Source organism: Tursiops truncatus, chromosome 15 (assembly GCF_011762595.2).
Source record: "Tursiops truncatus isolate mTurTru1 chromosome 15, mTurTru1.mat.Y, whole genome shotgun sequence".
NCBI classification, from domain to species: domain Eukaryota; kingdom Metazoa; phylum Chordata; class Mammalia; order Artiodactyla; family Delphinidae; genus Tursiops; species Tursiops truncatus.
Window position 1 is genome coordinate 64946992 of NC_047048.1, and position 13993 is coordinate 64960984.

Below are 13993 nucleotides of genomic sequence, written 5' to 3' on the forward strand. Positions count from 1 at the left end.
GAATTGTAAGGCAGATTCTTTGCCACTAGACCACCAGGGACGTCCCTGCTATGTGTTCTTGAAGATTCTCAGTTTCTCCATCTTTATAGTGGGGGCAATGAAGCCCATTTCACTGGGAGTGAGAGTCAATCGAATTAATAAATGAGGAAATACTTTCGTACCCAAGACAGCTGGTCAACCCAGGATAGCCTAAATACCACCTCTGAGTGGGAAGGAAGTGAGAAGTAAATTAATCGGGCAATAAATAAATAAATAAAAGGCCACTTCTTCCAGATAATATGGGTGGGAATGAGCTAGGACGGGGTTTTGTCCTTCTGCGGTGCTGAAAGCAGTGCCGCGCCACCGGTCCTGTGAGGGCTGTCAGTTGTGCAGAAACAGTATTTGTAAGTGCGCGACACTTCAGGGTGCTGAGCATAGTTTCGAATAAACTGTATTGTTGCTGGTGACCACAGGCCCCAACTGGTGTGCTGCCCGCCATACTGTTGTAAAGGGGTGTGCATGACGGAGTAAAGACAGGGGTGGAGGGGTGGAGGGAGAAGCTGTCCTTCGGGCTCTAACTTCATTCTCAAAGTTGAGGTGCTGTCCACAATGCGGGATCCACCTATGTGTGGTCTGAGACGGATGTGGGCCATCTCAGGCGCTGACTCCCATTTGGCGGGGGCGAGGGAGGAAATCAGAAGGTCAGTCCTTGGTGCTGAACCCGTGGAGCCCGCGGAGGTGCGGTCGGTGAGCTTAAAAAGATGGGTGTCCGTGGGGCTTCCCTTGTGGCACAGTGGTTGAGAATCCGCCTGCCAATGCAGGGGACACGGGTTCGACCCCTGGTCCGGGAAGATCCCACATGCCGCGGAGCAACTAATCCCGTGCACCACAACTACTGAGCCTGTGCCCTAGAGCCCGTAAGCCACAACTACTGAGCCCGCGGGCCGCAGCTACTGAAGCCCACGCGCCTGACGCCCGTGCTCCACAGGAGAAGCCACCGCAATGAGAAACCCGCGCACCGCAACAAAGAGTAGCCCCCGCTCACCACAACTAGAGAAAGCCTGTGTGCAGCAACGAAGACCCAACACAGCCAAAAACAAATAAATAAATTTATCAAAAAAAAAAAAAAATGGGTGTCGGGGTTAACGCTGTCCTCCTCCGTGGTGCTGAAACAGCGGCGGACACGGCCGTCGGGAATGATGCCTGGCAAAGCACAAGGGATGAGAGCAGGAGGGACCCTGTCCGGGAATCAGGGACTTAGCCCCAGACTCGCTGTGGGGCCTCAGATAAGCTACTTCTCTGATTTAATGTGCTTAATCTTCTTTTAAATGGGGCCACAGTAGGTCAGCCTTGTGTCTGTACTGAAGGTCTGTCCCAGCTGCCCCAGTTAAGCAGTTGGAGAAGGAATCGGAGTATCTCGTTGCATTCCTGCTCTTGGGAATGAAAATGGCTTCATTCACTACCACCTCCTTCCCCCTCACCACCCGCCCAACATTCCACTATGCCCACCTGTCCGAGGAAGGGAGCCCTACAGTCCAGAAGGGGGCGATCCAATCCACTGTGCAGGGCCCAGCATCTCTAAGCTAGAAGAAGACCCAGCAACTAGCCTGCCTTACGCCCACTATTACAGACGCGAAAACTGAGTCCCAGAGAGGGGAACAACAACAGTAATAACTATTGAGCTCCTACCACGAAGGCGGCATTATGCTTAGCGCTTTACACACATGATTTTGTAAATCCTCACCAGGATCCCTGAAGGCAGCTATTATTCCCACTTCTCAGTTGAAGACCTTGAAGCTCAGACAGGGGTAGACACCCGGACACGATCACACTGGGAGCCAAAGGCAGGCAGGTCTAACCAGGTCTAACCAGGTCTCCTGTGCCTCAGCCCAGGTTCCCATCCTACCTCAACCTCACCTCCACCCCACCCCCACGTGCCTCCCTGACCCTGGCACCGCCCTGCTAGCAAAGTTGAGGAGACCCTCCTGAGCGCGCTGGGCCTGGCGGCTGGTCGACTGGTTTTTCCCCTTTTCCCGATGGAGCGTATTTCTGTTTCTGAAGCCAGCGGTGTTATGCTTTGCAGGAACCGGGTCCCTGGGGTGGCTTCCTCCACCCCATCTCGCCCCCGCCTGCTCTCTCCAGCCGGGGAAGTTGCGGGTACCGCTTTAAAAATCCCAGCCTCGGCAAAACTTTGATGATAAATCAAGCGACAGATCCCTCCGCCGCCGCCTCCTCTGGGCGGGCGGGAGGGAGTGGGAGGGAGGGGGTGCGGCGGCAGCGGCACCGAGCGGAGTGGCCTTCCGCGGAAGGGAAGAGTCCCGCAGTCGGAGACGGCCGGCAGGGCGTGCGCTTGCTAACCGCAGCCGGGGCTGGGCCGGAGCCGGGCGAGGACTGGAGCCGGGGCCAGACCGGGTTCAGCGGGCGAGGGGCAGCAGCCGCAGCGGGGCAACCAGGCCGCACCGGGCAGGGGACGGCGGGCGTGGTGTCTGCGGTCTCCTGAGCCCCGATGTGAGGCGGCGGCGCCCCCGGCCCGAGCGCGCACCATGGGGGCCCTGCTCGGCGTGGCGCTGGGCGCCCTCCACTACCTGGCACTTTTCCTGCAACTCGGCGGCGCCACGCGGCCCGCCGGCCACGCGCCCTGGGACAACCACATCTCCGGCCACGGTGAGTTGGGTCGCCGCCCTCGCGGACTTCCACGCCAAACCCCACCCTGGGCCGCGCGTCTCCAACTTGGCCGTCCCCGGGCTCGAACCCGCGCTGCCGGTGGCGGGAGTCCCGGGGCGCCTCCTGCCGGGTCTATGGACCGGCCCTGGCTCCCTGGCCACCCCTGCGGAGGAGGGGGCACCCCCTATGCCCCTCTCGCGGAGGGCTCTCTCCAACCCCCCCACCCCCCCAACTCCCTGCGATACACACACCTCCATGACCACACACATATTCACAGCCATGGACACACAGCCACACTCACTGCTTTCTCACACTCACAACTCCTTCCCTCACACATCTCCAGACACCATCTCAGATCCCCCTTCTCACTCATATGCTCACTACACACACAGCAGGCACTAGGGCTGGAGCACTCAGACCCTGCCAGCTGGCACCCAAGCGCACAACTCCTGCCTGCCCGCCTGCCTGCAGACACACTGGCATATACAAACACTTTGTGAACACACTCTGCTCACCCACCGCTCTCCGCCCATCTGCCTTTCCCCTTTGTGGGTTTAACCCCACAGCTGTCCTTGTCCCTTCCCTCTCCACACCTCCCCCACTGGAAAGGTCCTGGGGGACAGAAGACCCCACCACTTGAGAACTGGTAGCCTGGGCTGCAGCCACCCCTGTCAGGTGGGTGGCATCTTGGGGACGAAGGCTTGGTGGGAGCCCCTCGAAGACATTGGAATAGTTGGCATTGTTGCTTCCAGCCAGAGGCATGGAAGGGGAAGAGGGAAGCCAGGAGCTTTTGTCTGCCCCTGGGGAGGCGGGGGGACAGGAAGCCCCTGCCATCCCTCAATAGGGTACCCACCCGTCCTCATCTTTGACCCTAGAGGACTGAAAAGTGGGAAATCTCAACTCAGCCACTGTGAGAGCCAGGGAGCAAGAGAACATTCCCAGCACTGGTTGCCTGAGTGTCAGAAGCTCCTTCCAGCCCCGGAGGAGCCCAAGTTGGCAGTAGAGTTGGATTGTCTGAAGCTGGCAGCTCTGGGGGCGCCCCTTGCCCCCATGAGCCAGGCTCCTTCCGGTATGGGGACCAGGGCATAGATGAAAATGGAGACGCTTTGTCCATCCATCTCTTCCCTGCAAAGGCTTCCAATCTGGTAGGAGAGGCTGCGGCACCAATGTTGGGCACTGTATGCCCAGGGCTGGGGAGAGGTTTGCACAAATGGCAGAGAACTGGGTGATTTATTCTGATGGAAAAGAGTGAGGGCCGTGGTAGTAGGTAATCAGAGAAGGCTGCTGGGGCATGATGCATGAGTGGAATTGCTTTGGAAAGTAGGGGGCGCTTCCAAAGCCCTTCTCAGGGACTCTGCTTTTGGGAACCATGACTCCCTGCACCCTTCCTCCTTACCATGTTAAATAGAAACCGCTCTGTGTACCATTTACGTACCCTTCTTATCCTTCATCTAATTTCTACTGACCTGGCTGCAGTGGTGGTAAATAGGGGAAGGCTTATTTTGATCCTTAGTTTACAGATGGAAAAATCAAGGCTCAGAGAGGTAAAGGGACTCGCCCAAGGTCACACAGTGAGTGAGTGGTTGAGCTGAGACTGGCCCCAGGGTCTGTTGGGCAAAGACACTGCTTTTTCCAGGACATTCATCTCCCTGTCAGATTCCCTCCCATTCAAGGGAGACTGGGAATTCCTCCTTCCGCTCCCCTTCTGGCTCCGCTCAGTTCGCTCAGTTCCTTGGCACAGTTGGAACTTACACTAGGAGGGTTTTCCACGGAAGGGCTTTCCTGAGTTTGCGGTCCCGAGACATACAAGGACTGGGGCTCTGAGGTTTACCATCATCCTGTCCCTGGATCACCAGACCCCTAGGATCTGGGTGCCACTCTGTCATTCCTGAGGCCCCAAGGTGACCCCCCCATAGGAAAGCAGGGTTTGCCCTTTGTGTGGCAGTCTCTGCCTGCCCCCTGGTGCCAGGCGTGCTTAGGGCACAGCTCTGCCCCACTAGCTGTAACGTCCCTGCTGAACCCTGGGGAGGGCCAGCGGAGGCCCAGAGGAGGGGTTGGATGTCAAGGACACAGCACTGGCTGCGGGGGAACCTGGCTTCTCTTAGTGACCCGCCATGCAGTTCTGGGCCAGCGAGTCACCCCTCTAGGGCTCGTTCTGTCCCCCAAGAAGCGAGGAGGCCAGGCTGCTCTGCAGGGGCCAGACTGCCATCTCCCAACACTGCCAGGTTCAAAGTCACCAAGTAGTAGATGCCGAGGAGCCCCCGTGCTGCCCCTTTGCCAAACGCCCGAAACCACGGGAAGGGTTTGGAGCCACTCACTTAATCACAAAAAGAAACTGTTATTAATGATAGTGAGACACGGCGGAGAAGTGGGTCATGTCTAATAGCCGTTTGCGTTCAGGAGGAGAATACCAATTTAATAAAAGCTACGTGTGCCGAAAAAGCCCAGAAATTGCTGTTTAGCAGATTGGAGCCTGATCATTTCATTATTCCTGGGCTCCGCGTGTCCTCAGCTGATTCAGGAAACGTGGCTGGGTCAGGCAGGTGTCTCTGCGTCTCGGGTAGGGGTAGGAGGCTGGCAGCGGGGGTCCCGGGGAGGAGTCCATTGACCCCAGCCGCCTGGTAGCTGCTCACCTCTCCAGCTCGGTCCCAGCCCAGCCGCCAGGCTAACGCCTTCCGCCTGCTCGCCCCGGGGCTTGTCACAGGGAAAGCCCGGGGTCAGATGGGTCCGCAAGGACATCTATCTCGCTTCCCCTCTCCCTGCTACCTCCACTCAGTCTGCTTCGCAGAGGGCTTTTTAAAGGCATGAGGAGTGAATGGGGAGTGAGTGGTACCTGCCTCTTAGGGAGCCCTCAGGGAAGTGGGAGGCGGGGGTGGTGATGGTCAGTGTCTGTGCCCAGTAGGTATTCAATTAATGGCAGCTACTTTGATTTTTCCTCATCAGACAGGGTTAGCTCATTGCCATGAGCACAGCGGGTGGGAGGAAAGGGAGCTGACATTTATGAACTGCCTACTGTGTGCTGGGTGCTACCAAACCCCTTGCCAGTGTTAACTCACTAAGGCTGACATTATTCGTGCAAGGCTGGTGCTGGACATATGAGGAAACAGGTTAGAGAGGGCCAGTGACTTGCCCAAGGTCACTGAGTCTGCACAGAGAGCTGGGGAGCTGTGCCTACACTGAAGGTGTGTCTGGCAGTTCTGCTCTGGGCCTGCCTCCTCCGGGACAGCCTTGAGGCAGGCTTGGCCAGTTGTGTGATGGGTCTCCTTCCTCTGCCCGGCTCTGCCCAAGGGACTCCCTTCCACTTCCCCAGAGAACTGGTAAGGCAGTGGGTTCCACCAGGAGGAGCCAGTAGCTCAGAAAGGCGATGGGATCTTGCTGAGGCCACAGGCAAGTTAGAAGCAGGAAGCTGGATTAGCCGCCTTCTCCAGGACTCTCTAGATCTTGTCCACGGCAGGCAGGATCTTGTCTTCTTTTTTTCTGGCCACATTGCACGGCATGTGGGGTCTTACTTTCCCCAGACCAGGGATCAAACCCATGCTCCCCTGTGGTGGAAGCTCCGAGTCTTAACCACTGGACTGCCAGGGAAGTCCCCGGAAGGCAGGATCTTTATGAAGATCTCTGTGCACCTCTTGCATTGCAATCACCCAGGGAGTTTGTTAAAATGCAGATCCTGGGGTCCTCCCCAGACCCATTGGCCAAAATGATTGTTGATGGGACCCTGGAATTTGCATTTTAATAAGCTCCCGAGATGATTACCAAGCAGCCTGGAGTCTGGGAGCCACTGCCTTAAGTATTCACTCAAACCTGATGAGACATGTAGGGATGGGAAATTGTCTGGTGCCAGGGGCTGCTGGATTGGTCTGGTTTTGCAAGGGAGGAAGAAGTCCAGGCTGGAGCAGGTATGTGGACCCTCAGAGGAGCCCCAGGAAGCCTTACACTGCAGCAAACATGCATCCTCCTGCCCCTGCCCTGACACACACAGACACACACACACAGACACACACACACAGACACACACACACACACACACACACACACACACAGAGACACACACACACACACACACACACACACACACCCTAAGCCAGCACCTTCAATTATTAATACACCCTGCAGCAGACAAAGATCCTGGTTTGGCCTGGCGCTTTGTCCATTGAGTGATTCACTGTCCTGAGGTTTTCTCTGTTGCCAGGAGGGAGCAGCGGGGCGCTGGGGGAGGGGGCGGGGGCCGCCGGGCCATTTGGCAAACAGCCTGTGCACTGAAAAATGACTCTGGCTTTCTCGCATTCCTCAACGAACTATAGGTATCTCCCCATCAGTAAGCTGGCTAGTTTGGTGGCTGGGAGATGGAGAAAACTGAGTGCTGTCTTCTGAAGGTTATGATGTTAAAAATGTGTTCGCCGTTGTCGCCGGTGTCGGTGATTATTCTATCAATTACGCCCGTAAACACTCCGCCTTGGGCTGAGGGTTTCCCGGCCTCCGGGAGGGAATTGACCCTCGCAAGCGGTTTTCCCCAAGTCCTTCACACCAATTGCTTTTGACACTTTGCCTATCGGCGGCTCCCTCAGCCTTTTCCCCAAGTGAGGGGAGCCACAGGCAGCCGGCAGGACGGGGGAATTTGGCTCGCTGCCACCCTGACAGCAGGGGTGTTGGGGAAAGTCTCCTGTTGACAAACAAGTGGGCAGGATCGGGGGTGCCAGGAGAGTGGTCCCTTCCCACCCACCAGCCACCGAGGCAGAAGATAGAGCGCTTGGAATGAATCACTAAGGCTCAGGCCAAGCCAGCAGGACCTCTGGGACCATCTCCTTCTACCCATCTAACAGAGGGGAAGACCAAGGCCACGGGCAAGAGAGCGTGTGCCCAGATTGCATGGGAGGTTAGTGCTTGGCTTTTGGGATCACCTGACCCAACTCGATACAAAGAGAGTGAAAATTATACGCAAGCAAATGTTTATTGTCATGCCAGGGCCGTAAATGGCATTGTCTCATTTGATCCTCTTAGGAACCCTAAGGGGAGGGGACTTTCCCTGGCCCGATGTTTTCATGAGGAAACTGAGACGTGGTGAGGTTAAAGGCTTGCCCAAGGTCACGCACCTAGCAAGTGTTGGAGCCCAGAGCGGAGCCCGGAATGTGGCTCCAGGGCCCACGCTCACAGTGCTGTTGTGTCCCAGAGAGGACGAGGGAGAGGCCCAAGGTCACGAGACTTCCTGTGGTGGAAGGAGTGAGCATGGTGACCTCCACATTCCATGCCCCAGCTGTGCAGCAGAGGACATGGCAACCTCCAGACCAGGACCCTGCCTCAGTGACTTTCCAGCTTCTGTTGGAGGTTGAGAAAATCATATGTGTAAGGAGAGGAAGTACGTGGTGTGAACAGTGATGTTGGCACCCACGTGAGGGGCAGGTGTCAGAAAGAGGGGAAAGGGGACATGAAGCAACCCCACCTCCTGGTGCTTGGCCATGACCTTGGACTTCAGGGACTGAACCGGCTGTTGAGGCGGTCGTGGGAAGAGTCTCTCGGCCCCGAAGGGGATTTGGGGCCAGCTGGCTATACAGTGGCCGGCATCCGGCCACTCTCACCACTCCCATTGTAATGACCGGGGGTACAGGTCAGATTCCCTTGTGTCCTGGTACCCTCCACAATGCCCAGCCTAGGGAGGTGGCAGGGAATGACTGAATGGGTGGCAGGGAGGATAAGGCAGAGGTCTAAGGTCTGAAGTTCTTCAACTTTTGCTCATTCCAAGTCAGTATTGTTTTAAACATTCACATAATTTTAATTTCATTAGAAATCCATGTTATTAGTAGAAAAATCACAAAACTGGAACCCCTCCTCATCCTTACTGACCACAAGGACATCTGGGGTGGGTAAGGCTGATTTCATCTTGCAGTGGGTGGACTCAGACCCAGTCCCTTGGGGTGCATATGAGATGCTGCAGCCTTGAGGGTAATGGGGTCCCAGGATGTATCTTCTTCTCCCAGACCCCAGTGAGATTCTTCCAACAGGAAAAGGGGCAGTGGTCTCACTGGGGGAATAGATCCGCTCCTTTCGCAGCTGGTGACCCCGGGATCCCTCTGGTACGTGCTGCTGTGGAGAAGGGAAGTGGGGATGGGGGGGCAGAGGGGCTGCTCCTCCTCCGGGTCCCCCTGCCCACCGCTGTGTCCCCTCCCCTTTCTCGAAGCCAGCAGAGGACTCAGCTCCACCATACCGAGTTGAAACCCTTCTTTAAGAAGCCCCCAGGGCTTCCCTGGTGGCGCAGTGGTTGGGAGTCCGCCTGCCGATGCAGGGGACACGGGTTCGTGCCCCGGTCCGGGAAGATCCCACATGCCGTGGAGCGGCTGGGCCCGTGAGCCATGGCCGCCGAGCCTGCGCGTCCGGAGCCTGTGCTTTGCAACGGGAGAGGCCACGACGGTGAGAGGTCCGCATACCACAAAAAAAAACAAACACATAGTGGGTTAGTTTATAGAAAAACACAAACGACATACTAGTACGGGTGGTACCCAGGCCCATCTGTGTGCGGGGATGACTGGACTTGGGGGCTGCTGGCCTACAGGCCAGCCCCTCCCATCTCATACTCCGTACTCCTCATACTGGGAACTGCTGGCCTCACAGGGGCTGCTGCCATTTATTGGAAGCTTGATCATTCCTTCCTTCCTTCATTCCTTCAACGAATATCAGTTGAGAACCTGCCATGGACCAGGCTCTTTTAGCCACTGGGGACATATCAGTGAAGAAGACAGTTAAGGCTCTTGCTCAGACAACTAAACTTATAAGATAGATATAAGTATAAATTGTGATGAGTTAAGAAGCAGGGATGATGTTCAGCCTGGAGAAGGGCGCTCACTCCTGGAGCAGTTAAGGTACCCAGTGGTGAGCTCCCCATCACAGAAGGTATGTAAGCTGGACCAGTCATTAGCTGGGGATGTCACGGGGGGATTCCTGCCTTCTTTCCCAAAGGAGCAAAGACTGGTGAAGTGGGCAGAGAAGGCAGAATACAGTGGGCGGTTAATAAGGATGTTTTACCCAGCAGTTTAGTGGTGGGGCTGGGACAAGGGTTTAGGTGGGCGGAGCTCCGGACTCCGGGGATGCCTGGTCCCACACAGGGAACGGACGTGGTGGGAGTGGGGCCTTCACTGCTCCCCATGTTGAGGGGTGGGGATAGCGACTCCTTTGTCATTTCAGCCCCCAGTTAAAGTGCCAGAATTGGGGCGGGGAATGGGACCTGGGTTTTTATCCACCCTCCCACTGTCTCCACCTTCTGGGTGGCTTGGCACGTCCCTGCCCCTCTCAGTTTCCCCACCTGAACAGTGCCGAGTTCTCCTAAGCTCTAAGCATCTAGAATACCTCCATCTGTATCCTCCCAAGCGCTATTCTTTGTCCTCCAATCAACAGGTGAGGATGGAGCCGACGGTGGCGTGGGATTCCGTCCAGCACATGGTGCTTAGCTCTCAGTGGCCTTGCGGGCTATGAACCAAAACACCAGCCAGCACTCATGGGGGATTTTCTCTGTGCCTGCCACTTCCCCTCCTCCTCTCGTCTAATCCTCACCCGGCCTGTGAGGAGGGCGCTCCCATTTTACAGATGAGGACGCTGAGGCTTGGGGGGTGATGCGATTTGCCTGAGGACACACAGATGTGGGATGGCAGAGCCAGGCCTGAGCCCAGCTTGTGGCTCTTCACCCGCTCATCTGTCCTTTCCCGGCTGCCAAACCGCATGGGCTTGTGGGCAGGTGCTTTGTTCCACAGCGGCGCCCTGGATGCGTCAGATTCTCTCAGGGTCCGTGATGCCAGAATGCTGAGAAGGCCTGGGTCTGGATGAAAGAGCCCAGGGCTGAGAGTCCAAGCTCCTGGATCCAAGTCCAGCATCGTCAGTGGGGAGCAGCGGGGATGTGGGCGCGCCTGCCCGAGTGTTCTACTGGGGGCTGCTGTTTTTGTCTGAGCCCGAGTCTGGAGTGAATGTTCGGGTAGGGTATTTGCTCACGTGCAGTTGGAGGAGCTGTGGCAGTGGGGGAAGGGGCCTGGGAGGTCCTTTAGCGGGCTGGCCTAAGGGGCCAGGCGGGTGCCCTCTGCCTTTGCGTCAGTACCAGCCTCCCCCTCCAAGCTGGTGCCCTTGGGATGCGAGGCGTGGAGGCTCTGGGAGCATCTGGAAGGTTAGAGCCGGAGCCGGGAGGGGGGCCTCGCTCAGAGCCATCAATTAGGGGGGCTGGCATTGCCCATCGGTGGCACATGCTCGCCTTCCCCTCTTCCTCCAGCTCTCTCTCCGTGGGTTTCTCTCTCTTTCTCTCTCTTTCGATCTCTATCTCTGTTGTTCAGTCTCTCTCCATCTTTCTTTGTCCCTTTCCCTGTGTCTGCTCTATCCCTCTCCCTCCCTCTTCTCATCTCTCCCACCTTGGTCCTCCCTTTCCCTCTCTCTCTGTAGACACACACACACACACACACACACACACACACGTACGCTCCTCTCTTCAGGGGACGTCTCAGGATTACACATACACAGACTCTGCATGACACCCACACCGAGCAGGCACCCAAGAAATGTTGGTTGAATGAATGAAGCGAACAAATGAGTGAATGACCGCGTGGGGAAGCTACAAGGGACGCTGGACATTGTCTAGACCAGTGGTTCCTAATTTTTTTGGAGGTCGTGATCCTCCTGAGAGCTGGAATGTTGATGAAAACTGGATTGTTTCCTCAGAAAAATGCCACATGGTTTTGTCCAGCATCAGAGGGTTTGTTGAGGCCCCCAGAGCCCACCTGTGGTCCTCCAGGGAAGCCTTCATTTCACTGGGGAGGTAACTGAGGTCCAGACAGGAGCCAGGGCTGGCCCTAGGACACAGGGCCGGTGTGCAGCAGAGCCAGGCTCTGGCCTCCTGCCCCCCACTCCCCCACACAGTGCTCTCTCGTGACCCGGAAGAAGCTTCATTCACTTTCCTGGCAAGTCCTTGGTGAGTGTCTTCAGGGGGTGAGTACTGGGAGAGATAATGGAGGACAGTCAGCCAGAGGTGGGAGCCCAGGAAACAGGGCAGGTGAGCCATTGCAGGGAGGTCTCTGGAGGTTTCCAGCGAGAGTGGTTGCTGTGTCCTGGTGCAGTCAGGGACGACTTCCTGGGGGAGGCAGACTCCTTTTCTGCCTGTATCCAGGGACCATCAGGGCTGAGAGGAGACTGGTGGTCAGTAGGGAGCCTTGCCTGACTGCCTGCGTCTGGGAGGGGCTTCATGTGGAGAGTCGTGTGTGCATATCCGGAAAAGCAGGCTGCAGCTGGAGGTACTGAGAACAGGCTGGGAAGCTTGGTTTTGATTCCCGGGGCAGGGGCAGCCCTGGAGGGTTTCTGAGTGGAGAAGGCACAGGGCGTGGCTGGCGTTTGGGTGGGGATGGCCCTGTGAGTTGAAATGGGGGCTCAAACAGGCCTCGGAGGCTGGAGGGGCTCGCGGAGGAGGAGAGGCTCTTTGCCGGGGGCTGGGGGGCTGAGTTTCTGGGCTCATAGGATGATGGGGCTGGTCCAGGTGTCCAGGGAATGATGGGAACGTGGGCTCGAAAGGAGATGGAAGCCCGTGTGCGTGTGTGTGTGTGTGTGTGTGTGTGTGTGTGAAGGCACACTCGCTTCCTTTCTTGAACACCCGAGTTCCTCCCTCCTCAGAGCCTGCTCCCGAGCCATTTTCTCCCCTTGGCAGCTCTCTTCCTGCCTCTCCTGCATTCTGGTTCTCTGCTTTCTGTACGTCCTCAGAGAGGCCCGCGACCTCCTGTCAGAAGCTCGTCATGGTCACCCCAGCAGGCACCCCAGGCACCCATCAACATGCCCATCTTGACCAGGAGGAAACTGGGGCCTAGGGAGGTGTCTGGGGCCCCCCACCTAGTTCAAAGCCAGGGAGCAGAGCCCAAACTTTGTTTTCCCCCAGCCTGGCATGTTAAGGGTGTCTCTGGGGTTGGGGGGTCTTAACTGAACCCCCCTTTCTTGGAAACCTCGGGCTTGGTTCCCGGCTGAGGGCGGGGAAGGCGAGAGCAGACGGCAGGGTGTCTGTTTTGCTTTGTGAGGTTTTAAAAAAATCGTTTCCGACCTTCAAGGCGGCAGCAATTACGGCTGGCTCGCTGGGGAGCTGTTGGCTGCCTGTCAGCGGCCCCAGGAAAGGGTCCCTAATGGAGGCCCGGCAGCCAGAGCACATGGTAGTGGAAATAGCGCTCAAAACAAAGCCACACTAATGGTCTCGGGCAGGCAGAGGAGAGGGAGGGGGAGGGCAGGCTGGCTGACAGCTGACAGGAGGGCCTGGGGGGCGGGGCCCTGAGACTCACCAGCTGGTCTCCTTATGCCCCCCAGAGACCCCCAGCAGCGGTCACTGAACTCCAGCTAGGTGCTGGGTGCCCCAAGCCCCATCCCAGCTCTGCTGCTTTCTGTCAAGTCCCCTTCCAGGCAGAGGGAACAGTAAGTTCAAAGGCCCTGGGGTAGGGCAGAACCCCTTCAACTAGGGCTTGTTTGGTTCTAGAATAGTCCTTGTGTTTAAAAGGCCAGGTCAGGCTAGTCTTCTAGGTGAGGAAAAGGGAGGTGGGAGCCTTGGGGAGGCAGGAGGTGGACCAAGACCGCCTGAGAGAGGAATAGCAGCCTGGTCATTGCCGTCATGATAATACTCCATGGTGTGTATGACCCTGTTGAGTGCCCACAATGCCCATTCTACAGATGAGGAAGCTGGTGCTCAGAGATTTGCCTACCTCGAGGAAGTGCAGTCGGGGTTCAAAGCCAGGTCAGCTTGACTCCAGAGCCCACATGTTTACAGCTGCATTCTTGGATTTCTCAAACACAGTTGGACAGGAGTAGGAGGGGCTGGGACGGGGGCAGGAACGAGGTCCCAAGCGGGGCCAGGTGTAACCCAGGCCAGGCCCTGGCGGGGAGGGTGTGGAGGAGGGGCAGCATGGCCGCTCTGCCCTCTGCCCCGCCTGCTGGGCACCCTGAGAAGCTCTGCTCTGGGGGAAGCACCCCTGGGGGCTGCCTCGGTTTCACCTCTCCGCTTGGTCTCTGCACCTGGCTTTCAGATGCCCTTGTCTCTGCCTCTCCCCTTCTGCTCTGTTCTGCATGGCCCTGGCCTCCCTGGCTCCACACTCAGTGCCTCCAGACATTGCTTGCTTTTCTCTCCTCTTCTCAGTGGATCTGGGAATGCTCCTTTCTGGGGTTCTGGGGTAACCACTCATACTATGGCTGATGCAATCTCCCTGTGCTTCCTCCATTTGCCCCCTCTCTGCCTGTGACAGGCATTAGGGATGGGTACACGCCTGGGCTTTGAGATCAGACACTGTTGGGCTCAAGTTCTGGCCCCCACTCAACCTCTCAGAGCCTCACTAGCCATCGGTGCAGTGGGCTTACCCCACCG

General features: G+C 57.2%; 2 protein-coding genes across 8 annotated transcripts in view; one reads left to right on the forward strand and one right to left on the reverse strand.

The window, feature by feature from the left end:
* Positions 1-2296: 2296 nt before the first annotated feature.
* The window catches only part of VSTM2L (V-set and transmembrane domain containing 2 like), a 36562-nt gene continuing 24865 nt past the window's right edge, over positions 2297-13993 (forward strand). For both annotated transcript variants that reach the window (XM_073792989.1, XM_033839757.2), the window contains exon 1: positions 2297-2643. In XM_073792989.1, the coding sequence (XP_073649090.1) occupies positions 2523-2643 (121 nt within the window). In that variant the 5' untranslated portion in view covers positions 2297-2522. The remainder of the gene's footprint in view (positions 2644-13993) is intronic.
* TTI1 (TELO2 interacting protein 1) overlaps positions 7682-13993 on the reverse strand; it is a 105671-nt gene continuing 99359 nt past the window's right edge. For 5 of the 6 annotated variants that reach the window (XM_073792986.1, XM_073792983.1, XM_073792982.1 and 2 more), the window contains one exon: positions 7682-9018. In XM_073792986.1, coding sequence (XP_073649087.1) covers positions 8517-9018 — 502 coding nt within the window. In that variant the 3' untranslated portion in view covers positions 7682-8516. The remainder of the gene's footprint in view (positions 9019-13993) is intronic. The other variant, XM_073792987.1, reaches the window with a different exon arrangement.